Raw genomic sequence first — 26,242 nt, 5'->3', positions numbered from 1 at the left:
TGTTAGCGTGCTCGGTTGTGGAAGCGCCACAATGCCGCTGCTCTTCAACAAGTGACTGAGAAGTCAACAAGAAAGAACGGAGGCCCGCTTTGCAAAGTATCCAACGGGACGCTGGTCTTGTGATCCTGGCCTGCCGCCAATTGGAGTCATGAGCCATTTGAGTTGTTGAAAAAGTTTAATACTGTTTTTACTGAAGTCATGTTTTCATCTGAAATAAAAACACGTTTTCTATGTTTTTAACCAGTGAACTTTTTTTTTTATTTGCGCACGTGTATGACGGCAAATGCGTAAGAGCCCGCCTCCGCCACCATCTTATTGGCCTGTGTGAGAGATGCGGGACGGGCGGGGGAGGGGAGGCTGTCACCTCCAGCTGACGATGAAGACGATGATGAAGATTCACTGGCAGCTGAGGAAGACTCCCAACAGCAGGTAAAAAACTCACTTTGCAAAAACATCACGCATGATCTCGCATTACACCGCATCGTGGTGTATTTTATACGTGGGCTGCATTTGACGTGTTTGAGAGCAGCGCTTGTCACTCATTTCGGAAATTGCTGTTCGGTGGCAACCTTCTTTTTATAGGTGTTAAAAAATCATCAAGAAAATGCAAAGTATTATGCATATCTTTTTTGTACAAAATTGCCTTTCAAACCAAGTGTGTGGTTAGCGGCGGTCGGATTTATTCTCAAAAAGCGTTTGGCGAGAGCCCCGGTCTATCTTGGCCCTCTGCTCACCATGCATACCACCACCCGCACTCCTGTTCCAGCAATTTCATGACCCATGTCATCATCTGCTTTTTTGTTGACTGTTCAGATGACTTTCATGTTCTGTCCTGCTCCTTGTGTCGACCAATCGGCTTACTCCAGCCTCTCGTGTCTCGCCCCGGTGTGCCTTGTTGTCTCTCGTCAATTTGCTTGTATTTAATTCCCTGCTTTCTTTCAATCTGTGTCAGGCGGTTGTCGTCGTCATCATGTGTCACGTAGCTTTTGGCGTGTGACCGTTGGGGAAATGATGATTGTTTTGTTTCTCGGTATTTCCTTGTTACTTTCAATTCAGAATTTGGGGGATTTTGTAAGCTAAGTATTCAGATTTTTTTTTTTTCACAATCGTTTGCCTTCTCCACAACCCCCCCCCCCTCGTGAAGCTTTACTTCCCTGCATTGGGCCCACACTTGACCACAGGGGTGCCCAAGTATAACAATCCTGATCATTTGAATCAGGTGTGTTGGAGGAGGGAGACATCTATCTATCTACAAGAGGATGGATAGGGGCTCTTGAGGGCCGGACTTGGGCACCCCTGTATACAATCCCCTCCTCTCTGAGCCCCCACCTTATCACAGTCGAGGGATTTGTGTGTCCCTCGGAGCCAAGTTTCATCCAAGGAAAAAAAGTGCCCGTAGGTGAGGGAGCGGATAAAGCGCACCGAACGGGTCCACACTGACGTCTTTCCGAACGCCTTGCAGTCCAGACCGGGCGCGGCGGTCCCGCGGGTGTCCGCTATGAGCGCGGACGAAGACGCGCGCTGGCTGGAGTGGGTGACCAAGCAGTTCGAAAGCATCGCCGGAGACGACAAAGAGATCGACCTGGACGAGTTCAAGACGGCTCTCAAGGTCAAAGAGGTCGGTCCGCTCGTGCCCTTCCACCCTTTGTGCGTCCCGTGACCCCTGTGTCCCAATCCTATGGCAGTCTTTCTTCGCCGAGCGCTTTTTTGCGCTCTTCGACTCCGACGGGAGCAGTTCCATCAGCCTGGACGAGCTCCTGGAGGCGCTGGACCTTCTCATCCACGGCAGCGAGACGGACAAGCTCAGGTTCCTCTTCCAGGTCTACGATGTGGACGGTGAGCGCACGCACTCACTTATTACTCATGTCTTACCCAAGCTTTACTGAGCCAAGGCACATATTTGAAAAATAGCAACAGATAAACAGCTTGAAGCGAGCACACTTGGTCTCTTAGGCCCGGTACACACACAAAGGCAGTCATCGGCCGACAAGCTTGCCTTCGAGATTGTCCTATAAAATGATTCTATGGATTTAGACGTGTTAAGATTGGATTACTCCTGATTATCGAGTCCCAAATGGGTCGTGACTGACAATCTGAAATATTGAAACACATAGAATGTTTACCACAAAAATCTTGATGTGTGTGGGGAAAGTCCGCGACTCTTGATTCATTTGACTCGGTGAATTGTGACCTGAATGGAATGAAGTCAATCAAAGAAGCAACAAGGAAATGGCAATAAAAAAAAAAAAACGATTAAAAAAAATGATGTGTTTTTTTGCATGTTCAAATGAAGTACTGTATTATTATTTTTTTACCTCTGGAAAAAAAAAGGCCAATGACAGATGACGGAAGTGTAACCACGCTGCAGATGGATGACGAATAACGGACGCTCAATTTGTAGTAAAATGCCCGCTCTGGTGAGCAGTGCATGAAGATCGGGTGTAGTGTTACTGATAACGGACCAGTGTGAGTGAAGACGGGCCCAACTGAGCAGGGAGGGAGTCCAGTTCTCAGTGGCGTAACTAGGGCTGTGCAATTAATCGAAATTCAATTTCAATTACGATATTTATACTCCACGATTACAAAATTGGCATAATCGTAAAAAAAATAAATAAAGATTATTAATATGGATTTATAGGATTTAAGGAAATCATACTTGAATTTATACATTTGCACTTTTAAAAATTTTTTATAATAACATATTTTATGAAGGCGGCACGGTGGTCGACTGGTTAGCACGTCCGCCTCACAGTTCAGAGGTCGTGGGTTCGATCCCGGCTCCGGCCTCCCTGTGTGGAGTTTGCATGTTCTCCCCGTGCCTGCGTGGGTTTTCTCCGGGCACTCCGGTTTCCTCCCACATTCCAAAAAAAACATGCATGGTAAGTTGATTGGATACTCTAAATTGCCCCTAGGTGTGATAGTGAGTGCGGATGTTTGTCTCTGTGTGCCCTGCGATTGGCTGGCAACCAGTTCAGGGTGTCCCCCGCCTACTGCCCAAAGACAGCTGGGATAGGCTCCAGCACGCCCCGCGACCCTTGTGAGGAGAAGCGGTACAGATAATGGATGGATGGATGGATGGATATTTTATGAATTTTGTTTGGTTCAAAAGGAACTTACATAATTATAGTGTTTCAAAGAAATTTATTTCTCTTTTACGTTTAAACATTTTCTTGCTTTGTCCCCAAAAAAATCAATGATCGTTTGAATAATCGTGATTTCAATTGTTCCCAAAATAATCGTTTTTTTTTCATAATCGAGCAGCCCTCGGCGTAACCACTTTCTGACCAGTGACGTGAGATTGAATCATTTGCCTGCCCACCTGATCATTTCTTGGTCGGTAGTCACCGCGTGACTCACTACGCAATCATAAGAAGTGCTGGCGGGTGCACAGGAAGCGGTTCCATCGATCCGGACGAGCTGCGCACGGTTCTGAAGTCCTGCCTGCGCGAGAGCGCCATCTCTCTGCCGGAGGAGAAATTGGACGACCTGACGCTGGCGCTGTTCGAGTCGGCCGACAAGGACAACAGCGGCGCCATCACCTTCGAGGAGCTCAAAGCCGAACTGGAGGACTTTCCGGAGGTGATGGAGAACCTGACCATCAGGTGGGTGCGGCTCGGCGTCCCGCTCGTGTCCTGTGCTCGGTCCGGAATGGTTTGCTCACCTCCCTCCTCAGCGCCGCAAACTGGCTCAAGCCTCCGGAAGCCGACCAGAAGAAGCGGCAGACCCCACGCTACCTGACGCGGGCCTACTGGCACAACAACAGTCGCAAGCTCCTGTTCCTGTGCGGCTACGCGTGCCTCAGCCTGGCGCTCTTCGTGGGCGCCGTCCTGCAGCATCGCCACGGGAGCGCCTGCTACATGCTGGCCAAAGGATGCGGACAGTGCCTCAACTTCAACTGCACCTTCGTCATGGTAACGACAAGCCCCGTCGCACTCGTATGCCGGATGTACCTCATCTGCGCGTGCTCCAAGGTCCTGATGCTGCGGCGCTGCCTCACGTGGTTGCGGGCCACCTGGGTGGTCCGGGTTTTGCCGCTGGACCAGAACATTCTCTTGCATCAGATTGTGGGCTACGCCATCCTGGGATACACGCTCGTGCACACCACCGCGCACATCGTCAACTTTGGTAACGCGCGCGCGCCAACTTCCCGGGAACAAACGCGCAAAGCGGTCCAATGCTACATGTGTGCGCCTGTGTCTTCCAGCCCAGTTGTCCGAGCACAGCGGCTTCAGTCTTTGGGAATACCTGCTGACCACGCGGCCCGGCATCGGCTGGGTGAAGGGCACGGCGTCCGTGACGGGCGTGGTTCTTCAGGTGGCCATCTGCCTCATGGGGCTCTGCTCCAGCACCTTCGTACGGCGCAGCGGCCATTTTGAAGTAAGATTCCGGCAGTGCACCGACTACTCGGCGGCGGCTTGGCAACGGAGGGCGCTAGGGTGCGTTGAGTCACGTTTGAAAGGGACTAATGCGAAATCGTGAAATTGAAATATTATGATCGAAATACCTCCGGATCTGCGTTGAGATGATCAGGCTGGTTAGTGATGAGTAAAATCGATTGGCTTATCTCATACTTCCCGGTTTGGTCGCAGATGACAACGCCGAGAGACTCTCGTTCAAAGTGTGACGCGCGCGGTTGGTCCGCGCAAATATCGCCCACTGCCGGGCGCTCGGTTCCACAGCCAAAACCATTTCAATGCAGTGGCCGTGAAAGCTGACGTCCTTTCCTGTCCGGCTGTGTGGACGGCCTCCGCCTTCAATGTGGCGGCCGTATTGGATGCGAGTTTAGTTAAAGATCAACTTTATCTATACAGCACTGCACAATAACCGCAGTTGGAAAAAAAAGCGCTGCACATCAATGATAAAAGACAATCATTCAAAAATGGTTACTCGGTCATAAATCATGAAAATGTTATCATCTAATGAAAACGTCCAATTGCTCCCTTGACAAAGCATGCAGGAGTTGCAGTTCACAGAATGAATGTCGCGTAACTCTAAACGCATTTATTTTTCGAGCGCAGCAGCGGCTGTCGTGATTTTTGATCTTGGATCACGGCTTTTTGATCTTGGAAATACATTATCAAATGTTTCCGTGTAGTGTGCTCACGTAACATTACACAAAGGAAAAGCTCCTCGTGGAGCAGTTTTCCTTTTATTTTGAGGCGCGTTGCCCCCCCCCGCTACGATGACATATACTAATGTAGTACTTTGGCAGCGTGCGTTTTATATTGACTGCCGAGCACAGTCACATGCTCCGCCCCCTGACCCGGCAGGTGTTCTACTGGTCTCATTTGTCCTACGTGTGGGTGTGGTCACTGCTCATGGTCCATTGCGCCAACTTCTGGAAGTGGTTTGTTGTTCCGGGTCTGGTCTTCTTGCTGGAGAAGATCGTCGGAATCGCTGTGTCCCATATAGGAGGGCTATACATCGTGGAGGTCAACCTGCTGCCGTCCAAGGTGACGACCTCTGTGTGACCTCCGTTTGTCTTCGCCGCTCCGTCGCCGCTCCGTCGCGTCAGCCCACGGCGACACGCATTTTGCCGTCACCTCGTCAGGGTGTGTGACCGAAGGTCTGCGCCAATGTTTCGCCGGTGTGCAGGTGACTCATCTGGTCATCAAGCGTCCGCAGTTCTTCCAGTTCAAGCCGGGAGATTACGTGTACATCAACATTCCGGTCATCGCCAAGTACGAGTGGCACCCGTTCACCATCAGCAGTGCGCCGGAGCAATCTGGTGCGAGCCGCTTTCCGCGTCGCGCCCGCCTGTCGTTCCCTTCCGGCGCTGCGGCTGAGGCCGAGTCTTGCGTGTGTGCAGACAGCCTGTGGCTGCACATCCGCTCCATGGGCCAGTGGACCAACCGTCTGTACGAGTACTTCCGCCAGCCGCGGAGTCCGGCGCCGAGTCCCAAGAGGCTGGCGGCGAGCCTGCGGAGCAGACGGCTGATGAAGACTCCGGTGGGAAAACGCTCATCATCTGTTCCGATGAGTGACCGCTTGGAGCCCAAAGCAGACGCGGAGCATTGTCGAATACGAACCGCAGTCTTTATGAAAGGAAAAAGTTCAAACGAGAAAACTGGTCTGAAAAAGTAGTTTGAAACCTGCTCCCGGTTTGGCACAGCACTCAAGATCTTGCTACTTTCGGGCCCTGATTTGGCACAGAGCTTAAGATCTGGGACTGATAGCCAATATGTTACTTTTTTTTTTTTTCTTTTTAAAGCAGCTAGCCGTTGAATAGACACTAGTCTGCTTGCTGGCTACTGTCGAGGTGCTCTTGAGCAAGGCATCATCCCCACAATTCTGATTACAATTGCCTTTGTGGAATATGAGTTACGAGGCTAAATCCAGCCGTTTTTAGCCATCTCGGGGAGCGGACATTTTGTAACCCTACCCTAACCCGACTTGCCGTCGCCTGAAGATGACATCGCAGCTGCTCAAGGCTCAGGTAACGAGCAATCACGGCTCACCTGTTTTCTGAAGCTGAGCCATGATTGGTTGTTACCTAAGACCTGAGCAACTGTGATGTCATTTTCAGTCGACAACAAGTGACAAAAAGGGTGGATTTTGCTGCTTAACTCATATTCCATAAACGCAATATTTGTCAGAATAACGTGTTTCAACTAGTGCGCCTGCGTAGAACATATTCTTGGAAAAAAAAAATGTTTGGCTTGATTTCCACTTTAAAGCGGAAGTCACCCAAACATGTTTTTTTCAAGAATCTGTTCCCAGCAGGCCCACCAGTTGAAATACAGCATTCTGATAAATATTGCGTTTGTGGAATAAGTGTTAATCCACTCGTTTATAGCCATCTCTGGAGGCAGCCATTTTGTCTTCTGTCGACTGAAAATGACATCACAACTGCTCCCAACGACCAATCGCGGCTGATCTGTTTTCTGAATCGGAGCCGTGATTGGTCGTTGGGAGCAGTTGTGATGTCATTTTCAGTCGACAGAAGACAAAATGGCTGCCTCCAGAGATGGCTAAAAACGAGTGGATTAACACTTACTCCACAAACGCAATATTTATCAGAATGTGCAGTGTTTCAACTAGTGGGCCTGCTGGGACCATATTCTTGAAAAAAATATGTTAGGGTTGACTTCCGCTTTAAGTACACATCATACTGTAGTGTGAATTGAATTTGCCCTTGAGGGGCGCAATGAGGAGTACAGTATAATAAATTCAAATTCCATTGCCTCCAGGTGCCCCTTGTTGCTCCGTGTTTACTCTGTCAATTTGGGATTGAAAAAAACGAACGAAACAGGACTGACAGTGCATTATGACATCATTGCGCGTGCCCCCAGGAGGACTTGTTCAGCTCACCGCACGGTAACGGCGCCGTGGCGTCCAACGATGACAACGCGGTGGAGCTGACCATGTACCGCCACAACGGCTCCCGGGCCGCCGCCACCACCGCCGCCTCGTCGCCTCTTCCTGTTGCTCCAGACGATCCGGGGCCCGCCGAGAGAGGCGAGGCCCCGCCCCAGAGAGAGGTAGATCTCGCGAGTGTTCGCAACCAATCGGCTCGCTCCAGCCGCTGATGCAAGTTTGCGCGCTTGAAGGTTTCTGCAAAGTTTGGCGAGAACCACCGCTTCTGCAACATCAAGGTGAGCAAACGCTGGGTCGGAGTGCCTTGACACGGCGGTCACGTGACCTCCTTCGCGCCGCAGTGTTACGTGGACGGACCCTACGGTACCCCCACCAGGCAGATCTTTGCGTCCGAGCATGCCGTTCTGATCGGGGCGGGCATCGGCATCACGCCCTTCGCCTCCATCCTGCAAAGCATCATGTACAGGTGACTTCCTCTCCGTCCCGGCATGCCTTGCTCCGACCCCCGTCATGTGACGCCATGTGCTTGTGTGCCCAGGTACCGCCGCAGGAAGCAGAATTGCCCCAACTGCAACTACTCGTGGTGCGAGAACATTAAGGATAGCGAAATGAAGCTACGCAAAGTAAGCCTGCGTCGGTTCTCGCTCATCCGGGGCGCGGTCGTCCGCACAGGTTGCGTCTGACCTCATCGCGGTACAGAATTGGCTCTTATAAAAAGTGTGGAATGTTATAAGGTTGAACAGCCTCAGGCAGTTTGCTCTTTGCTACAGCCATTGAGTTGAACAAAACTAATGTTTCTATCCTCACAATTTTTACTCGTTATTGTCAAAACAAATAAACACGCGGACGCTCAAATATGGGCAAAAACTGCGTGGCGTGGCTTGCTTTCACTGAAGAAAGACATTTTGAGATTTTGAGCATTCAAGAGCTTTTACAGGTTTGCTCTCAAGCTGTATTCACTCCTTCAAATCGCGTCAAAATAACAGACCAAGTGAGGACAGACACACATACAATTATGGAGGAATGGGTTCGTCCCCTGACACGAGTCTGGCGTTGTTTTCGTCCTAAATGTGGGCATTCCTAAATCTGAAAACTGAAAAACAAAAAAAACAAGCCTAAAATCACTGCAGAGTCTTACAAGTGCCAACGTTTGGCCATTTAAACAAAGTCCCACCCACGCGGCTTTTTGCTGGTCTCTCAGGTCGATTTCATCTGGATCAACCGCGACCAGAAGTCCTTCGAGTGGTTTGTCAGCCTCCTGACCAAATTGGAGATGGACCAGGCCGACGGCGAGCCCGAAGGTGACGCCCGGCCCCCGACGGCCACGTGATTGCGGATGCCGCGCCCATGGCCTGACCTCAATCAATCACAGTGTGACCTCAATTACGTCTCCCGTGGCAGGTCGCTTCCTGGAGATGCACATGTACATGACGTCGGCCTTGTGCAAGAACGACATGAAGGCCATTGGCCTGCAGATGGCGCTGGACCTACTGGCCAAGAAGGAGAAGAGAGACTCCATCACAGGCCTGAGGACCAGAACGCAACCAGGACGACCCGAATGGGCCAAGGTTAGAACGTCCCAGATGTACCGCAACAAAGATCTGCAGTATTTGTGTGTGCTCCAATCAAGCTGCTACTCACCCAAATCAGCCTTCGCTAAAGGGGTGGAGCTAGAGAATACTCGCTTCCACAAAGGGAAACGGATGGCTTAGGGTTTGCCTTGTTGAAATCGTTCGCACTACAACACATCACACTACAATGTTATGCTATGTTGTCAAGTTACGATGTCACGTTTCAAATCGGAACTAACCAAGTGTTGTTGTGGTCATGGTCAGGTGTTCCAGAAAGTTTCGGAGGAGAACAAAGGCAAAGTTCACGTGTTCTACTGCGGTTCTCCTGCTCTGGCCAAAGTCATCAAAGCTCAGTGCGAACACTTTGGCTTCAACTTCTACAAGGAAAACTTCTGAAGTAAAAGAAGACATGTTTCCGTGACAACGCTTCCATCGATTGGAGTGCTGATCTTGAAGAGTTTTTTACGACCGTCTTGCGCAGCAAACAGTAGGGGGCAGCACGCCTTTGTCTCACAACGGGAATGGGACCAATGCAGCCCCCCCAGCCCCCCCACCCCATGTACTACTGCCAACTTTGCATCGTCATCTGAATAGATACTGTACAAGGATATATTACGTTACATATAGTGCTTGATTGACCGCTGAAGGTAATTTTTGATGGTACTTTTTGCATCCACTCAAACAGGAGGGGTAGCAGTTATGTTTTTTAGCCTCACTTGCCCCCGCAGTCTGACTAAAGCCACGCCCCTCATGTATTTTATTTTTATTTTACATTTATTTAGCCAGGAAAAACAGATTAGCACTGTGAACAAGCCAACGTGAGCTAGTCACAGCTGCTACACTTGTAACATGACTCTTTTGTAATAGTGTTAAATTTATCAGTTTTAATTTGTATTTTTGAAATGTACAATAAACTAAAATAATCCAAAAAAGGCCCCGGTGTGGTGAATTTAAAAAAAAGAAAAGAAAAAGCTAAATCTCTCTTTAATGTAAACGTGTGTTTATAATCATCGAGTGTGTTGCAAGATGCTTTCAGTGTTCTGTGAATGGCGTCAGTGTGAGACCAACAAAAATGAAAGTGCTACTTAATATGTGAACATATTCTTATATTAGTTAGCCCTGAAAATACGGGATATTTTCTGCTACTTCCCTCAAATGAGTTTTGAGTGTTTTGCACATAATCCTCAGTTTGTAATTTGCCATCTGGACGTTGTAGTGATTTTAGGAGTAACGTACGTACAGCTGTGAATTTGTCCTATTTGAAATGGTGGTTTATTTCGATCTAAAATATTTAAATGCATTAAAGGTGGTATGATTTGCGGTTCTTAGGGCGCGAGTGTTAAATATGTTTTTTTGTGAATGACACTCCAGTTTGGATCGCGTTCGTTGGTTCGATCGATGAGTAGTATTCGGCGCTCTGTTGGTTGGCCTGCATGGCGTGCGGCTAGCTATTAGCTAGCTGGTTACGCAGGATCCGTTCGGCGTCGGGCAGCTTGTTAAACTGTGGACCAAACCCTTCGCAAACGTCGCTTCGTTGCTTGTACACAATGTCAGTGCTGTTCGTTTGTACAATTGGACGCCGCTATTGAGCGCAAAACGATTAAAGATTTCGTTTTCTTTCAACGGACACCTTTTTTTCATTTCGGCTCAAGATAGCTCCGCGGCTAACGTTAGCAGCCCCAAAGATGAAGAAAGGTAGGCCTTCCTTTTAAACATTCTCATCTTCATCTTTCCTGCTTTCTACGTACCTCATCTTTTATACTCAAACGTTATTTAAAGTCGTCCCCCAACTCCGCGTGATTACTAAAATTTGAGATTACGGCGAGTTAATGGAAATAGCCTCTTGAAAAGCACGAAAAAAAATGTCATCGAGCGGCTTTCGATCGACGAGCACTTTTTCAAATGTCGCTTTCCCTTTTTTTTTCCCGTGGCTGACTGCAACATTTAGTCATCTTTACACGACATATGACGTGCATAGCCTCGACGTAGCTCACTCAGACGTTTGTTTGACTGACAGTTGATCTGCATATTCCTAATATTATAATGGATGGATGGATGGATGGATGCATGCAATTCATCAGGAAAGGGTGCAGCGTCCGACATAAGCTTCGTGCCAAAGCTCCATTGCACTGTGGAACTACTACTTAACTTTTTTTTTTATGTTTCTCTAATACGCCAGCACACAGAGGCTCTTGAACCTCAAATTTTCTTGCTATAATTGTATTACTGGTAGCCGTGAATTTCCTAGCACGTGATCTTGTCTTGATGATGAGAAATAACTGAAACATTTCTGAGTATGGTAGAAGGAATCCATCATCGGAGTGGAGCATGTATAGAATACATTTTGTGCTAAGTACATCATCATCACCACCACTTGTTGGCTTATGCTTTATACGATTAATTTACCCAGGACGAGCAAAATCCATTTCGTACTTGATTGTTTGATACATCTCCAAATTAACCAATGTTTGAATAAAAAAAAATGTGTATCAGTTTTGAAATCGTTTGTTACCTTTCAAACCTTGAGGTCACTGAGATTGAAAGGATCCAACGCATACACACACACACAAACTTGTGTAAATGAATTATCAAGGTTTTTTGTCTCAAAGGTGTAAGCTTGATGTTAAACAAGCACCATTTGAAGTTTGTCAAGTCGGTGGAACGAAACGGTCAATGAAATGGGACGTTTGGCTCCACGTAATCAATGTTAGGTCATCTTCTCCGACCATCAAGTTGACAGGAAGCAGATGAGCACCCAAAAAAAGTGCCGTACGTCCATAATCAACCACACGTGCAGTGAAAATCCCAATGTGTCTGTTTTTCAGCAGCTTTCAGTGCGGCTTGTGGTTGTAGTCAAGTTGTCTAACGGCACCCTGTCCCCACCACAACCCGAAGCCTAAGCCGGCAGCCGGGACAAGTTGGACGTCCCCCGACAGCGTGATGTCGTCCGGTCCCAGGAACTCGGTGCGCCTCCTGTCGCGGCGGGAGCGCGGCTGGCAAACGTGCAGCTCGCAGCGCCTGCTGCACCTGCTGGTGGAGGAGAAGGTGCGCGGGATGAAGTGGCAGAGTCAGGTGAGCATGCTGCTGCCCGCCGCCGCCGCCGCCGTTTTCTTTTCTTCTCTTCTGGCCTGGCTACAGCTCACCAACTTCCTGTTTATGCTCAGAAAGTAGAACTGCCCGACAGCCCCAGATCCACCTTCCTGTTGGCCTTCAGCCCTGACCGGTGAGGATGCCCTCGTTATCTTTTTCCTGTCTGCTTCTCTTCCAATCATTTGAAGGGTTGGCACTGGGTCATAAAACCTCTTATCCAATGTGGCTAAACAGTAGAATTACATTACGGTAGATATCATCGTATTTTTGTTTTTTATATACTCAATTTGCTTTGCTAAAGCACCATACAACCCATTCAGAAGTAGTAATTTTAAACAAATGCCTGACTGAAAGTGTTTCTAGACAAGAAAATAGTTTGCTGCTTTTTTACAATGTGAATTTAAAAAAATAAAAACTGTTGATTGTATAAAAACAGAAACCAGTTGTTCATTTGTTACATTGCCATATTTGTATTGTTTTCGTAACAGCCTTGCTTCGGGTCCTTGGGATTACCCGGCAAAAAATTGACCCTCAAAATTACAAAGTTGCTCCTCAAACAAAGTCACTGACAAGTTAAATCTACTCAAAGGAAAAATTCTTTCGAGCCTTGAATAGTAATTTCATAACGCGGTTGGGACAAATTTTGAGTATTTCTTTCCTCCAGAAGTGCACAAACTACAGGTAACTAAAAAACAAATAAATAAATGAGTGAATAAATAATCGGTTATCTGTACCAGGCTTGGAAAAAGAGCAATTTATTGGTTTGAAATGAGAATCGCCCCTTTTGAAAAAAATAATGTTGCCTCCCTAAAACTAATTGATGACACTACAATGTAGTCGTAGGAAAATAACTACTGCTAGTGGTGAACAATATATATATATATATATATATACAGATATAAAGTCATGAATTGCGACATGAATCTAGAAAGACGTGACTTGATGTGTGTGCATGTGGATGTTGATGTTGTGTCTGTTTCCATGGCGACACTCTCCAAGGACCCTCATGGCCTCCACACACGTCAACCACAACATTTACATCACGGAAGTCAAGACCGGGAAGTGCCTCCATTCCCTGGTGGGCCACCGTAGGACCCCCTGGTGTGTGACCTTTCACCCCACCATTCCTGGCCTGGTGGCCTCCGGGTGCCTTGATGGCGAAGTTCGCATCTGGGACTTGCACGTGAGTAGGCAAGATGGCCACGACTCGCCACGCCTCTCCACGACCGCGGCGACCTGATCTGCCACACATCAGGAGTGTGCGCGTTGGCAGCGGAATCGTAACACTAACCCTTCAAATTTTCTGCGTGCGCGCTCGCAGGGCGGCAGCGAGAGCTGGTTCACGGACAGCAACGTGGCCATCGCCTCGCTGGCCTTCCACCCGACCGCTCAGCTCCTCCTCATCGCCACCAACAACGAGCTGCACTTTTGGGACTGGAGCCGACCGGAACCCTTCGCCGCCGTCAAGACGGGCAGCGACGCCGAGCGCGTGCGGTGAGTCTCGCCGAGCGCTGGGGATCGCCTTGACCTCTTTCGTCTTCAGCAGTTGGCGAGCGCCGCCTTGTGGTCAGATTGTTTAACACGTTTGCGAGCGCTGAGCCATGTAGCGAAATTGAATCCACACACTGCCCCTTAGGGGCCAATGCACGCACAGCAGAAATACATTTGAATAATTAATAAATGATTAATAAATAATTTGTATTTTTAAAGCAGCACTGGGCAAGAAATCGACCTTAATCCATTTTTTTCACAGCTCTTTTGATGAAACAAGTTCAGTAGTTGAATGGTACTTCATGCCCTGAGGGGGTCGGTATCGTTTTTACTGGCACAAAGCAACTTTGAGGAGGATGGGATCAACCCTGGCGCACAAAAAAATACAAATGTCCTGAATTGCTTTACGGCATCCTCACTTCCTCCTTTCGCTATAAGGACGGCTCAGGATTTCACGACACTACGCGCTGGCACGCATGGGAAATGTGGTTGGTCTTTGTCAAAACATTACCGCTTTTGTCCACATGGCGCCGCCATAATCAACAGAAACTGACATATGACACAGTGTTGCTTTAAATGATTATTTTAGTATATTCTAATTTGACTTTGCTGCTAATTTTCTGGCCGTGCTTTAAAATTCTTTTTAAAGTTGTGTTTTCAAGGATTTAAGGAGTTCCACCACACATTTCCACATGCACGAAATAATGATACCCAAGATCCCAGGTTAGCCCAGTAAGTTCCAAGACTTGTGAAAATCAAAATAGAACAAAAAAATAAGATAAAAATGATTATGATGCATTCCTGGTTTGAATGTGCGCAAAGATGCAATGCAGCAAAGTTGTGGCTTCAGCAAAACGGAAATGCAACAGGCTTGAATTTCACATGATAATGACAAAGTCATTTTGTACTTGGCAAAAAGTGCTCAGGTGTTGAACGTGCAGGGGTGAAGGGGCATGAGGCTATGATGGGCGTTGTGAGGAGTTTAATTTTATAGTTGAATAAATGCAAGATTTTGAACTCTGTGAATAATCGTTTTTATTAATCGTGATTTGAATAACAATCGACATAATGGTGAAGATTTTTTTTCCCCATAATTGCCCCAACGTGCACGACACAGCATCCAGTCACAGCTCATGTGACCCATCACACTGCGTTTTTTTATTTTTATAGTATATAGTTTATAGTGTGCTTCCTGTTGTCCGCACACTCTGTAACTTTGGCTTACAGGCTTACGGCTTGGAGTGGCATTCAACTCTTGTCATGTACGTCCATGACTCGGGTTTTGAACTTGTGTGTGTTCCTCAGGTTGGTGAGGTTCGACCCGCTGGGTCACAACCTGTTGACGGCCATTGTGAATCCCTCGTCGAATCAGCAGGTGAGCTCCCGACGGCGGTTGATTTCGGGGCGCGCTGTCGGGGCCGGCGCCAACCTTTGTTTTGTTTTTGTTTTTTTTACAGAGCGAGGACGACGCCGAGGTTCCCATGGACAGCGTGGAGCTGCCTCACCCTCACTTCCGCCAGCGTTCCTTCTTGCCTCAGCCCGTTCGCCGCACGCCCATCCTGCACAACTTCCTGCACATCCTGTCGTCGCGCTCTCCCAGCGCGCAGAGCCCCGCCGAGCAGGCGCGCCCCCTCGCCGACGCGGCGGAATCGCCCGGCGCCCCCCTGGGCCACTTCGCCAACGCGGAGCGCGGCTTGTCCTTCCTGGGCTGCACCCGCTTCCTGGGCATGGCGTGCATGTGCAGTCACTGCTCGGCCAATCGCGGCCCGTCCCCGCCGTCGGAAGCCCCCCAGGCCCCGCCCTCCTCCTCTTCCTCCTCCGCGGCCCGCACGGAGCCCCGCCAGCCCTCGGAGCCCCGCCCATCCGCCTTCACCTCGCTGTACTCCGGCAGCGGCGGGGAGCCCAACTCCACCTCCAGACCGGGACCGGACTGGACTCGCAGCTTGCTGAGTATGAGGGAGGGCGGCGTGGGCGGCGTGGGCGGCGTGGGCGGCGCGGGCGGCGCGGGCGGCGCGGGCCCCAGCGTGCTTCCGCCCAGGACCTCGTCGTCGTCCTCGCTCAGCCTCCTGGCGGTGTTGCGTCAGCAGGACGGCTCGTCCCACTCGCCCGTGTACACCTCGGCCAGCGACGGGCGAGGCTTCCCTCAGCAAGGGGACGGCTCCGGTACCAGCAGCGGGCACCACCCCTTCTGGGACGGCTCCCGCGGCAACCCCGCCTCCTTTCGCAATGTGCTGCAGTGCAACCTGAGCCGCTACTTTCTGGAGTTTGAGCGCATGCAGGACCTGGAGCCCCCCCCCGGGGGTGGCCAGGAACGGAGCCAAGAGCTTCTGAATAACAACGTGGACTCGGACAGAGCCGGACCCTCCTCGTCCCCCGCCATCATCCATTACCAGCCTCCGCCCCCGCCCCCTCCGTCCGCGGCCCACCCCCCGGACCCGTCCGCGTCTTCCGGGGCCTCTCGCGGGCACCTGAACCGCTGCCGGGCATGTCACAACCTGCTGACCTTCAATCACGATTCCCAACGCTGGGAGCGAACCAACCAGACATCTTCCACCACCTCCTCGTCCGCCCTCGCGCCCGACTCCGCCTTGCCCTCCTCGCCCTCCCCCGCTCCCGATGGCCCGGCCGCCGCCCCCGGGGCGTCTCTGGAGAGCGAGCGGCGGCCCGCGGCCCCGGCGGGGTCGGGGCCGGCGGCTTTCCCTCTGCCCTCATCCGCCGAGCAGACGGTGGGCTTGGTGTACAACCAGGACACGGCCCAGTGGGAGAGGGTGTACCGCCAGGCCACCGCCCCGCGAGCCCCCGAGCCCCCCGAGGCCTTAAGCCAGGAAATGCCTGTGGATCCCACACCCGTGGACGAGGACTACCTCAGAAGGTAGCGGCGCGGCGGGGAGCTGAAAGTCCTTGCGAAAATCCTGTCCTCTCCTCACCTCCTCTTTTTGTCTCTCAGGAGACTTCTGGAGTCTTCTCTCATGTCTTTGTCTCGCTATGACGTCACCGGATCTCGGGACCACCCCATCTACCCCGACCCGGCTAGGTAAGCCCGTCGATTATCCCCCGCCGCTCGTCGATGAGCCACGTGCACTAACGCGCCCGCCGCTCGCCGTCCAGGTTATCTCCCGCCGCGTACTACGCCCAGAGAATGATCCAGTATTTGTCCAGACGGGACAGCATTCGTCAGCGCTCTCCCCGCTACCAGCAGAACCGCCTGCGGGCCATGTCTTCATCTTCCGACGGGCCGGCCGGAAGTGCGTCGGGCTCGGTGGAAAACGCCGACGTGGACTTCGACGAGCTGGAGTGAGTCCGCGGCGGTGCGGCGCGAGTGGCCGCGGGTGGCGTCGGCTAACGACCCTGCTGTCATGTTTCAGCGATAACGGCGAGCGAGCGCGGCACAGGGCGCCCCGAAACGCCAGGATGTCGGCGCCGTCGTTGGGCCGCTTCGTGCCAAGGTGAGTTTGCGCCACGCGCCGCTCCGGACAAACCTATGGACAAATCTTAATGCCCCGTTTCGGGTCCTCGCGTCCCGCAGGCGCTTCCATCTTCCCGAGTACCTGCCCTACGCCGGAATCTTCCACCACGAGAGAGGCCAGCCCGGCTTGGCCACGCACTCGTCCGTCAACAGGGTGCTAGCCGGTAAGCGCGCGACCCTCCAACCTGACCCGATGGCAAACGCGACTCGAGGAGACTTATTTGCCCGCTCTCCGACCTCCTCCTTCAGGCGCGTCCATCGGCGACGGCCAGTCTGCGGTGGCGAGCAACATTGCCAACACGACGTACCGCCTGCAGTGGTGGGACTTCGCCAAGTTCGACTTGCCCGAGATCAGCAACGGTAGCCGAGTCCTTTACACGCGCGAACCGTACAATCGGGACGGCAGTTAGCGAATCTCCCAGCGCCATGTTGGCGCAACGTCCGCCTGCTGAAGTTTGTTTTCGCGCGCAGCCTCCGCCAATGTCCTGGTGCCAAATTGCAAGATCTACAACGACGCCAGTTGCGACATCTCGGCCGACGGTCAGCTGCTGGCCGTCTTCATCCCCAGCAGCCAGCGCGGTTTTCCCGATGAGGGCATCCTCGCCATCTACTCCCTGGCCGCACACAACCTCGGGGAGATGCTCTACACCAAAAGATTTGGTAGCGGCCGTCCGTCTTCATCGCCGTCGGCGTCCTCAGCTCACAGCTTCCGAAACCCTCGTTTGCTCCTCCCCCAGGTCCTAATGCCATTTCAGTTAGCTTATCGCCGCTGGGCTGCTACGTGATGGTGGGCCTGGCCTCTCGCAGGATCCTTCTGCATCCCACCACCGACCACATGGTGGCGCAGGTCTTCCGGTTGCAGCAGCCGCACGGAGGGGAGACCTCCATCAGGGTGAGCGCCGTGGAAACCAGGGGCGGAGCCAGAACCTGGCTAATGGGTGGGGCTGGAAAAATCAGGGTGGGCCTGAATATTTCTCTCACTGAGCACAATCCTCCTGTCCCGACACATCGCATATTCAAATCAAATGACAAACTGAATAATATGATGTTCAGGTCTTCCTTAGACAACCACTTTTATGCCCTCCTTAATATTCAATAAAATAGAATAAAAAACACGCATACAAGGAAACACAAATTCAAAAGTAGATTAACCTCCTAAGGCTTACTGGCCACATACGTGGACAGCACTTTCTAGCTCTTGTGTCCACAAGCGTGTGCACTGTGAAACTGCGGGTGTTTTGGACACATATGTGGCCACTTACACTGCCATCTTGTGGTCTCAGAAGAGTATTACATACTACGGTCAAAATACCGTATACAAAATACAGTTCAATACAATACAAAAAAACTAAAAGATGATGCTTAGTTTTTCTTCTAATTGGGTTCCAATAAGGCCAAATAGCAAAAAGAAATAAAAAATGCATGTAAAAAACACCAGCTTGGGCCTTAGGAGGTTAATGATAATTTTAAAAAATCGGAGTTGAAAAACGCGATTAATTGCGATCAATTATGGAAATTTTTGCTATGAATTGGTTTTTAAAAATGTAATCGTTTGACAGCACAAATTTTTACCTGTGAAAGGTTGCTGCCAGTTCTCTTGCCGCGTGTGCGGCACAACGTAGAGGCATCCTCGGTCATTTGGTTTTTCTTGCCGTCCACACACAAACAATTTGCCGGCGACTTTGATCCCCCCATCCAGCTTAGTGCTGCCGCTGGCACGCAACTCAAAGGGGTCGTGTTGTATCGACGTAAACGTGTTGGGAGTAGCGTCGCTTGCGGTGTGTATATCGCGTCTACTAGGAATGCGCTCGTACGATAATGATTGGCCCAAACCCGAAAACAAAACACAGTAAGAAATGATAATACTGCACTGTGCTATATAAATATAATATGATAAAAAATCAATCTTGAGCCACAAGTTGCCAGCGAAAATGGCGCAACCGAGGTCATTTTCCTTTTGAAAGTTCCGTCGCTTAAAGCATACGAGATCGTGATTCTATCAAAGACGGGCTGAGCGTTTGTCCCACTGCGGGAACACACACTTGTCCTTTGAATGTCGAACGAACAAACGAGCGAGCGTTGCCTCGTGTCCCGCAGATGGTCTTCAACGTGGTTTACCCCATGGCGCCAGACCAGCGGCGTCACGTCAGCATCAACTCGGCTCGCTGGCTTCCCGATCCCGGGATGGGTCTGGCGTACGGCACCAACAAGGGGGACCTGGTCATCTGCCGGCCCGTGTGAGTGCGCCTCTTGATGTCACTTCCTGTTTGAGCATTCGCTCAGCGTTTGGGCGCACTGGCTGCGGCTCACGTGTTCCTAATAAAGTGGCCGGGCACAAGTGACTGGATGCGATGATGTGATTATCTTCCTAATGTTAATGGTCACTGGCAACAGGAAGTCTGCTGGGTCAAGACCTTCAATTTGGTTCGTTAAAGTTAACGAGGCTGAGCCCCCGCTTCCTGCATGCGCCGCAATTAACGCGCGTGTTGTCGTGCGCGCGCGCGCCTGCGTGTTCAGGTTCTACCGCAGCGATGGCGAAAGTGTCACCGAGTCCGGCACGGAACCTTTGTTCTCAGTCAACAACGGCGGCAGCAGTCGGACGCGGGGTTCCGACCGACCCGGGTGAGTACTGGCCGGATCTCTTCACGCCCTGGCGCACGCACGCGCGCGCGCACGCACGCACCAACGTGCTCCGTTGGCGTTCAGGCCCAGTCGTTCGGGATGGAGGCTGGACCGGGACATGGGCTTGATGAACGCCATTGGACTCCAGCCCAGAAACCCCGCCCCCTCCGTGACATCTCAAGGGACGCAGACGCCCGTGGTGCAGCTGCAGAACGCCGAGACACAAACGGAGCTTTCCGAGCCCGGCGCCGCCCGGCCGCAAGCTGGCACCGGTACGTCTTGTGTGTGCGCTCCTCGCCCTTTGACCTTTTCACTTATCCACTTTCCATCTCGTTCCTTCGGTTAGCGCCGCCGCCGCCGCCGCCCGCCCGACTGGCGGCCGACGGCCATCTTGAGGCTCAGAACGCGGGAGGTCCGGACGGCGGCCGAGCCTTGGCGGAGGCCCCGCCCATTGCGGGTAAGCAAAATTTGCAAATTGGATTTGTAGACATTTTTGTGTCTGAAAAAGAAGAGTCAAAGTATTGTACAGTAGGGATGTAACGATTAATCGATTTTAAATCGATTCGCCCGATTAATCGGTTCGATTAATCATAAAATCGGGTTGATTAAATTCATCTTGAAAATGATGCCTTGAAACGTTTTTTCGTTCCAGATTTTGAAAGTGTAGATCAAATTATGCTTTTGCCCCAAAGATCGTTGCGTGTTTGTGGATGGCCGCAGAACCAGAACTTAGTGCACAGAGGCAAGCATGGGAGTCATTTTTAAAAATTGAACTAAAAGTGCAGTAATCATTATTTGAGAAATGACGTGAAAACAACAATTTTAAAAAAATGGCAATTTTGATAATTGAAATGTGTTGGAACATTGCTTGACAGGAAGTGCCTGTTAAAGGGGAAGGAGAGTCAGAAATGTGTGTTCTGTTCTGTTCTATGCAGCCCCAATAGTCTAAAGACAGCATCCTGATGAATATTGCGTTTGTGTAATCTGAATTTATGCCGCAAAATCCACCCGTTTTTAGCCATCTTTGGTGGTGCCCATTTTGCCTTGTATTGCAACTTGCTGTCGATTTGAAAATGACATCACAGTGGCAGGCGGGCTCAGATAGCGAGTCACGGCTCACCTGTTCACCCAGGGGGTGGGGGCGTGCCACGTGCGCAAGAATCCCGTGTATGGACGAGGGGGGCGCATAGAACCTCAAGCTCGTCAAGAACTTGGACTTGCCTTGCCCTTTTTTAGCGTTGTGACCCGTTGTCGTCGTTCCAGGCGAGGTTCCGGAAGGGGGCGGTTCCGGCGAAGACGCTCTGGCTCGAATCCGCCGGCTGATCGCGGAGGGCGGCATGACGGCCGTGGTGCAGCGCGAGCAGAGCACCACCATGGCGTCCATGGGCGGCTTCGGCAACAACATCATCGTCAGCCATCGGATCCACCGCGGCTCGCAGACCGGCGCCAGGACCGGCAGAACCGGCGCCGGGCCCGCCGCCGCCTCCTCGGGGTCGTCCCCCGTTGGCCGCCAGCGGCCCCCGGCCCCCGACCCGCCGGAGCGCCTCGTCCCCTCGTGGGGCCCCCGCTCCGCCGAAGGCGCGGATGACGTTTTCGACGGGGGCAGAGCGGACGAGGACTCGCTGCCGGGCCCCTCCTCTTCCTCCCCCTCCCCTCACAACAGTTTCCACGGCGACCCGTACAGCAGGTAGTCGGCGGTGCCCCCCCCCCCATGCCCCTCTCCCCGATCTCACCGAAAGTTGCCCTCATCCTCACCTCACACCGTAAGTGGCGTCGGCGTGCGCTTCCCGTCCGTCACTTGGAAGCGGCGCCAATATTCCCTTGCCACAAAGTGCTCGAGAAGAACGCGCGGCCGCCGGCGCGCTCGCACGTTCGCTCGAGCGCCACGTCCCGGAAGAGTGGCGGCGTCACGTGGCGGCAACGACTAGCACTTTTTGTGTTTTGTACCATGTGACCTTTGAACGCTTGCGGGAGGGGACGTAACCCCCGCCGTTTGTCGATCGTTCGTAACGACTGAAGCTCCTCCCATCGTCGCAACGGATGCGCGTGCGTGACTCGGCCGCCGCTCGCTCGCTTAATTTATTGGAGAAAGCCAAACAGGAGCGGCAAATCTTCTTCGGACTGCTCGGGATCACGTGGAAAACATTCCCACTGTTGCTAATGTTGAACTTGTGACTGGTTACAGAGGCGCTCTCAGTTCATCACCAGTTAGCAGAGACTTGAGTATAAGCCACGCCCACCCCCCCCATCACCTTGGACTCCTTCAAAATAAAACTTGAAATGTTTGCTGTCGACAGTACAGGCGCCGCGTTTACAGTTCCTCTTTTAAGTGTGTGTGTGTGTGCGGGTGTGTGTGCGTGTGTCAGGTCACAGGTGGCGTTTCCATGGCGACCTGGCCAAGCTCCTCCTGGCTTTACTTGATTGGTTAACACTGAACTAAATACGCTCTGGTCACAGCGCCGCTCCTCCTGCTGGCTCCCCAACGCCATTGTCATCATTCTTTGCTCTGACTTTTAGATGTGATGTCATTAAAGAACTTGGAGACTCCAACGGCTTCTTTCCTTTCCTTTCCTCTCCTCTCCTCTCCAACTATCATTTCTTTTCAACACCAGATCGATCACGATGGACGGATGGATGAATTTAACATGTCATTTTTAATCCACATGAGTGTCTTGATGTATTTTTCCCCCCTCACTTATCAAATGCAAACTGATTTCAGACGGTCAGTCATCACTGATGATGATGATGATGATGATGAGTGAGGAAGGAGGGAGGACAGACGCCGCTTGGTGAAGTGAGGCGAGCGCGAGACGTCTAGTTGGAGATTTGTTGCTGGCGGCGGCGGTGCTCCTTTGTGGGTAAGTCAAGACTTGTTCATTCCCTTTTGCAGTCATGATAATAATAATAATAATGATGATCTCTATTTTGCTCCGCAGCCATTCTGTCCGTGGCCCGGCCAATCACATAAATGATTAGTGATTAGTGATGTGATTGACAGTCCAAGTCATTTTGCTGAAAAGCGGCATGATGAAATAAAAAGGCCATTGTGGGAAAAGACATGATGGAAAAAAAAATGTATAAAGTCTTGGTAAACAAAAAATGATTTAAAAAAAAAAAAAAAAAAGATTTTGTTCAAATAATCATGGGAGATTTTATCATAAAATTATGGATTAAAAAAAACAAAGAATCTTAAGAACACATTTCATGATATGACCTTATTTTACAATTGAATGGCCAAATGACATATCTGTCTGTCAAAATAGTATTTATTTCAAAATGTTATTTTTATTTATTTAATTTAGTCTCTCCATATCAAGCTACTTGGTGCTGTTGCTGCTGTGGAAGTGGCGAATCATTTTTTTACCGGGTTGAAACAAGCCAGTCAAGTTTCGAGTGCTGCTGTTTGAATTACCATCACAATTTCCTTTTTTTATTTTATTTTTTTCCGCCCCTGAAAATATGTGCCCGCCAGGGTCAGCACTGTAATCGAAGCTCCTTGCGTAAACGCCCCCAGCCGCTCAAGGATGCCCCATTTGGATGATTTTGCTAAATGACCTGACTTTTGTGTGCTTTGAAGGAAAATGGCAAACGGGTCGGACGCCAACGCCAACGCCAACGCCTCAGCCTGGCCCCGCCTCACGGTCAACGCCTGCCGTCAGCCTGCCGCCCAGCTGCTTCTGGTCGCCGCGGTAACCGCGGCGCTGAGCGGCGTCACCGTGCTGGGCAACGCGCTGGTCCTGCTGTCGGTCAAGGTCAACCGCCGCCTGCGTACCGTCAACAACTACTTCCTGCTGAGCCTGGCCGCCGCCGACCTGCTGGTGGGCGCCGTCTCGGTCAACGTGTACGCGCTTTACGCGGCGTGCGGCTCCTGGCCGCTGGGGGCCGCCCTCTGCGACCTCTGGCTGGTGGTGGACCACGGTGTGAGCGCCGCAGCCGTCTTGAACCTGCTGCTCATCAGTTTGGACCGCTTCTTCTGCCTCACCCGTCCGCTCAGCTACCCGCTGCGGCGCACGGGCAAGACGGCCGCCCTGATGATCGCCCTGGCTTGGCTGCTGTCCTTTGCCCTGTGGACGCCCGCCATCCTCTGCTGGCAGAGGGCCGGGGGCGAGCGCCTGGTCCCCGAAGCGGAGTGTTACCCCCGTTTGCTCGCCAGCCCCGCCGTCACTCTCGGGACCGCCCTGCCCGCCTTCTTCCTGCCCGGCTTGGCCATGGTGGGCCTGTACGGACGCGTGTCTGCCGCCAGCCGGCGGCGGCTGAGCGAGCGTCGCCGGCCGCCGGGGGGCCGGGTCGGGGGGACGTCGGCTCCTTCCCCGCGAGGCGAGGTTACCGGCGACCGCTCGTCCCCCGGACGGTTTAAACTCGGACGGAGCGGGGTGGCGTCCACGGGAAGCGATTCGTCGGAGTGGACCGCCTTCTCGCCGCGCCCGTCTCGCGGCGGCGGCGGCGGCAAAGACGACGACGACGACGACGACTCGGCTCGGCACCGGGCGGCCTCCGCGGCATTGTCCGCCTCTTCTGCGCCGTCGTCCGCCGGCTCGGCCCGCCGTCTAATCGCCGTCAGGGAGAGAAGGGTGACGCGCACCATTCTGACCATCCTTCTGACCTTCATCCTCACCCGGGCGCCGCACAACGCCATGGCGCTCGCGGCCGCTTTCTGTCACGTATGCATCCCGGACTTCCTGTGGCAGGCGGGCCTCTGGCTGGTTTACGTCAACAGCGCCGTGGACCCCGCCTGCTACGCCCTGTGCAGCCCCACCTTCAGGAGTACCTTCCGCCGCCTGCTGCGATGCCGCCGCCGCGACCCGCCCGTCTAAAGGTCGAGTGATGACAATGTGGAGCCGGCGTCGTGAAGCTGCCGTTGCTAACCTGGCAACAGGAAATGACATCATTCGAACGGCTGAAAAAACAAACATGCTGTTGTTTGGGTGTGACATCATAGCTGATGTCAATTGGTTTGACGTGATGTTATGTCCAGGGATGTAACGATGAATCGGAAATCGATTCGATCAATGGAAAAATCGACTTCATCGAGGAAATGATGTCTTGAAACGTTTTTTCATTCCAGATGCATAGCACATTTTGAATGTGTAGATCAAATGATGCTTTTGCGCCAAACGTCATTGCGTATTTCATTTGTGGATGGCTGCAGAACAGGGGCGGAGCCAGAACGTGGCGAATGGGCGGGCCTGGAAAAATCAGGGTGGGCCCGAATATTTCTCCCACTTCGCACAATCCTCCTGTCCTGACACATCGTATATTCAAATAAAATGATAAACTGAATAATGAGAAGTTCAGACCTTCCTTAGACAACCACAATTTTGACATTCTTGATATTCAATAAAATAAAAACACAAATTAAAAAATAATGTAATAATTGACTAAAAATGTGAAAGTATATATTTTTTCATGAATCTCACTGGGTGGGCAGTCTGTCAATGTGGGTGGGCCTGCGCACACCCCGGCCCAGCCATGGCTCCGCCCCGGCCCAGCCATGGCTCCGCCCCGGCCCAGCCATGGCTCCACCCCGGCCCAGCCATGGCTCCGCCCCTGCTGCAGAACCTCAACTAGCGCACAGTGACAAGCATGGAAGCAATTTTTCAACAAATCGAATCGAAAATCGGGGACTAAAAATCAAATCGAATCGGGGCTTGAGTGAATCGTTACATCCCTAGTTATGTCTGTTTTGATGTGACATGTCTGTTTCGACGTTAGCTTTATGTGTTGGCATGAACAAGTCAATTGTTTGACACATGTTGTGAATTGGTGCTATAGAAATCAAATTGGTATTTTCATGATCGGGCTACTTGGGCTTGAGTTATTGTGGTTGAAGCCATGAGAGTTTGACAGCATGGTTATTTAGTCTGGCGCCACCGTGGTTGGCAGTAACTGGTTAGCACACCCACCTGACGGTGTCCTGCTCACTTTTACAAGGAAACCTCAGTTGCTGATTGGCGGATTGATTAGGGCAAGGCTGTGTACCTACCACCAGGGGGCAAATGCATCTCATCCTGCTACATTCCAACTCAACTGACGAGGACACGAAGAACAATGCAGTGCCTTTCCTCTGCGCTGACGCTGAACACCGACAAGGCGCACACGCAGGCGCCCTCCCGTGCTGAGAGATGGAACAACATTCCGCATGCACTCCACTTCTCGGCAGGAGGCCGTTCTGAGTCCTCCCAGGGGGTGTTATTGTCATGCACATCTAATGTTATGATCAAAAAGAAAGGATGGGTTAAGCAGTCAAATAAAAATTGTCACAAAAATATATTCTGTGGAGGGGCGGAGCCATGGGTGGGCCTGGGTGTGCACAGGCCCACCCAAGTGAGACTCACAACAAAATATATACTTTTAAATTTTGTGTAGATCACGATTAAAGTATTTTTGAATGTGTATCGTTGTGATTTTTATTTTATTTTATTTTATTGAGGATTTAGGGTCTACAAGGTCACCATGACACCCAAAGCTGGAGAGCCTGAGAGCAAAACATTCGAGGTCACTGTTAATGGTGAGTTCCTTTTCCTGCACCCTGAAATACTCCACCTTTGTTGTCGTTCAATGCAGCCGTGAGGGCTACAAGCGACCTTGCTTTGTTGCTGTCTTTCAGGGGCTCGACGCTGTTCCTTTTCTGTGCCGCTGATGCTGATTTGCAGCTTGAGCCTGGCGTGGTTCTTTTGAAAGGACC

The 26,242-nt window shown here is 51.5% G+C and overlaps 3 protein-coding genes across 4 annotated transcripts; all 3 read left to right on the top strand.

Moving 5' to 3' along the window:
* The first annotated feature begins 279 nt into the window (after positions 1-279).
* nox5 (NADPH oxidase, EF-hand calcium binding domain 5) lies at positions 280-9,807 on the top strand. Of its 2 annotated transcripts, XM_086028849.1 has the most exons (17): positions 280-429; positions 1,463-1,618; positions 1,686-1,836; positions 3,392-3,602; positions 3,674-3,911; positions 3,972-4,125; positions 4,205-4,377; positions 5,271-5,453; positions 5,596-5,728; positions 5,810-5,949; positions 7,293-7,481; positions 7,551-7,595; positions 7,659-7,783; positions 7,856-7,940; positions 8,519-8,618; positions 8,719-8,885; positions 9,153-9,807. In XM_086028849.1, the coding sequence occupies exons 2-17, from the start codon at positions 1,499-1,501 to the stop codon at positions 9,282-9,284; spliced, it is 2,346 nt and encodes a 781-aa protein (XP_085884975.1). In that variant the 5' UTR covers positions 280-429; positions 1,463-1,498; the 3' UTR covers positions 9,285-9,807. The 2 variants fall into 2 exon arrangements, with proteins under 2 accessions (XP_085884975.1, XP_085884976.1); XM_086028850.1 differs by lacking the exon at positions 5,271-5,453.
* Positions 9,808-10,232: 425 nt separating this feature from the next.
* Positions 10,233-22,107, top strand: ambra1b (autophagy/beclin-1 regulator 1b). Its single transcript, XM_086028436.1, has 19 exons — positions 10,233-10,583; positions 11,714-11,960; positions 12,053-12,111; positions 12,978-13,161; positions 13,300-13,472; positions 14,775-14,844; positions 14,927-16,341; positions 16,417-16,503; positions 16,578-16,763; positions 16,835-16,915; positions 16,996-17,099; positions 17,185-17,295; positions 17,407-17,595; positions 17,673-17,827; positions 19,033-19,172; positions 19,453-19,557; positions 19,642-19,829; positions 19,904-20,014; positions 20,821-22,107. The coding sequence occupies exons 2-19, from the start codon at positions 11,829-11,831 to the stop codon at positions 21,246-21,248; spliced, it is 3,918 nt and encodes a 1,305-aa protein (XP_085884562.1). The 5' UTR covers positions 10,233-10,583; positions 11,714-11,828; the 3' UTR covers positions 21,249-22,107.
* Positions 22,108-22,262: 155 nt separating this feature from the next.
* Positions 22,263-25,950, top strand: LOC147149268 (muscarinic acetylcholine receptor M4-like). Its single transcript, XM_086028437.1, has 2 exons — positions 22,263-22,415; positions 23,135-25,950. Exon 2 carries the CDS (start codon positions 23,139-23,141, stop codon positions 24,369-24,371), a length of 1,233 nt encoding a protein of 410 aa, XP_085884563.1. The 5' UTR covers positions 22,263-22,415; positions 23,135-23,138; the 3' UTR covers positions 24,372-25,950.
* The last annotated feature ends 292 nt before the right edge of the window (positions 25,951-26,242 follow it).

This window comes from Filicampus tigris, chromosome 4 (assembly GCF_054856515.1).
Source record: "Filicampus tigris isolate MCC_2025a chromosome 4, RoL_Ftig_1.0, whole genome shotgun sequence".
Classification (NCBI taxonomy): Eukaryota; Metazoa; Chordata; class Actinopteri; order Syngnathiformes; family Syngnathidae; genus Filicampus; species Filicampus tigris.
The sequence above is the reverse complement of the archived record's forward strand: the minus strand, read 5'-3'. Positions and strand labels throughout refer to the sequence as shown.

Coding starts and splice junctions, on each gene's coding strand:
- nox5 (XM_086028849.1), top strand. CDS start 1,499: ATGAGCGCGGACGAAGACGCGCGCTGGCTGGAGTGGGTGACCAAGCAG. Junction 3,912..3,971: donor TCAACTGCACCTTCGTCATG/GTAACGACAAGC, acceptor GCGTGCTCCAAG/GTCCTGATGCTGCGGCGCTG. Junction 8,886..9,152: donor GACGACCCGAATGGGCCAAG/GTTAGAACGTCC, acceptor GGTCATGGTCAG/GTGTTCCAGAAAGTTTCGGA.
- ambra1b (XM_086028436.1), top strand. CDS start 11,829: ATGTCGTCCGGTCCCAGGAACTCGGTGCGCCTCCTGTCGCGGCGGGAG. Junction 16,504..16,577: donor ATCTACCCCGACCCGGCTAG/GTAAGCCCGTCG, acceptor CTCGCCGTCCAG/GTTATCTCCCGCCGCGTACT. Junction 17,596..17,672: donor GCTCTACACCAAAAGATTTG/GTAGCGGCCGTC, acceptor CTCCTCCCCCAG/GTCCTAATGCCATTTCAGTT.
- LOC147149268 (XM_086028437.1), top strand. CDS start 23,139: ATGGCAAACGGGTCGGACGCCAACGCCAACGCCAACGCCTCAGCCTGG.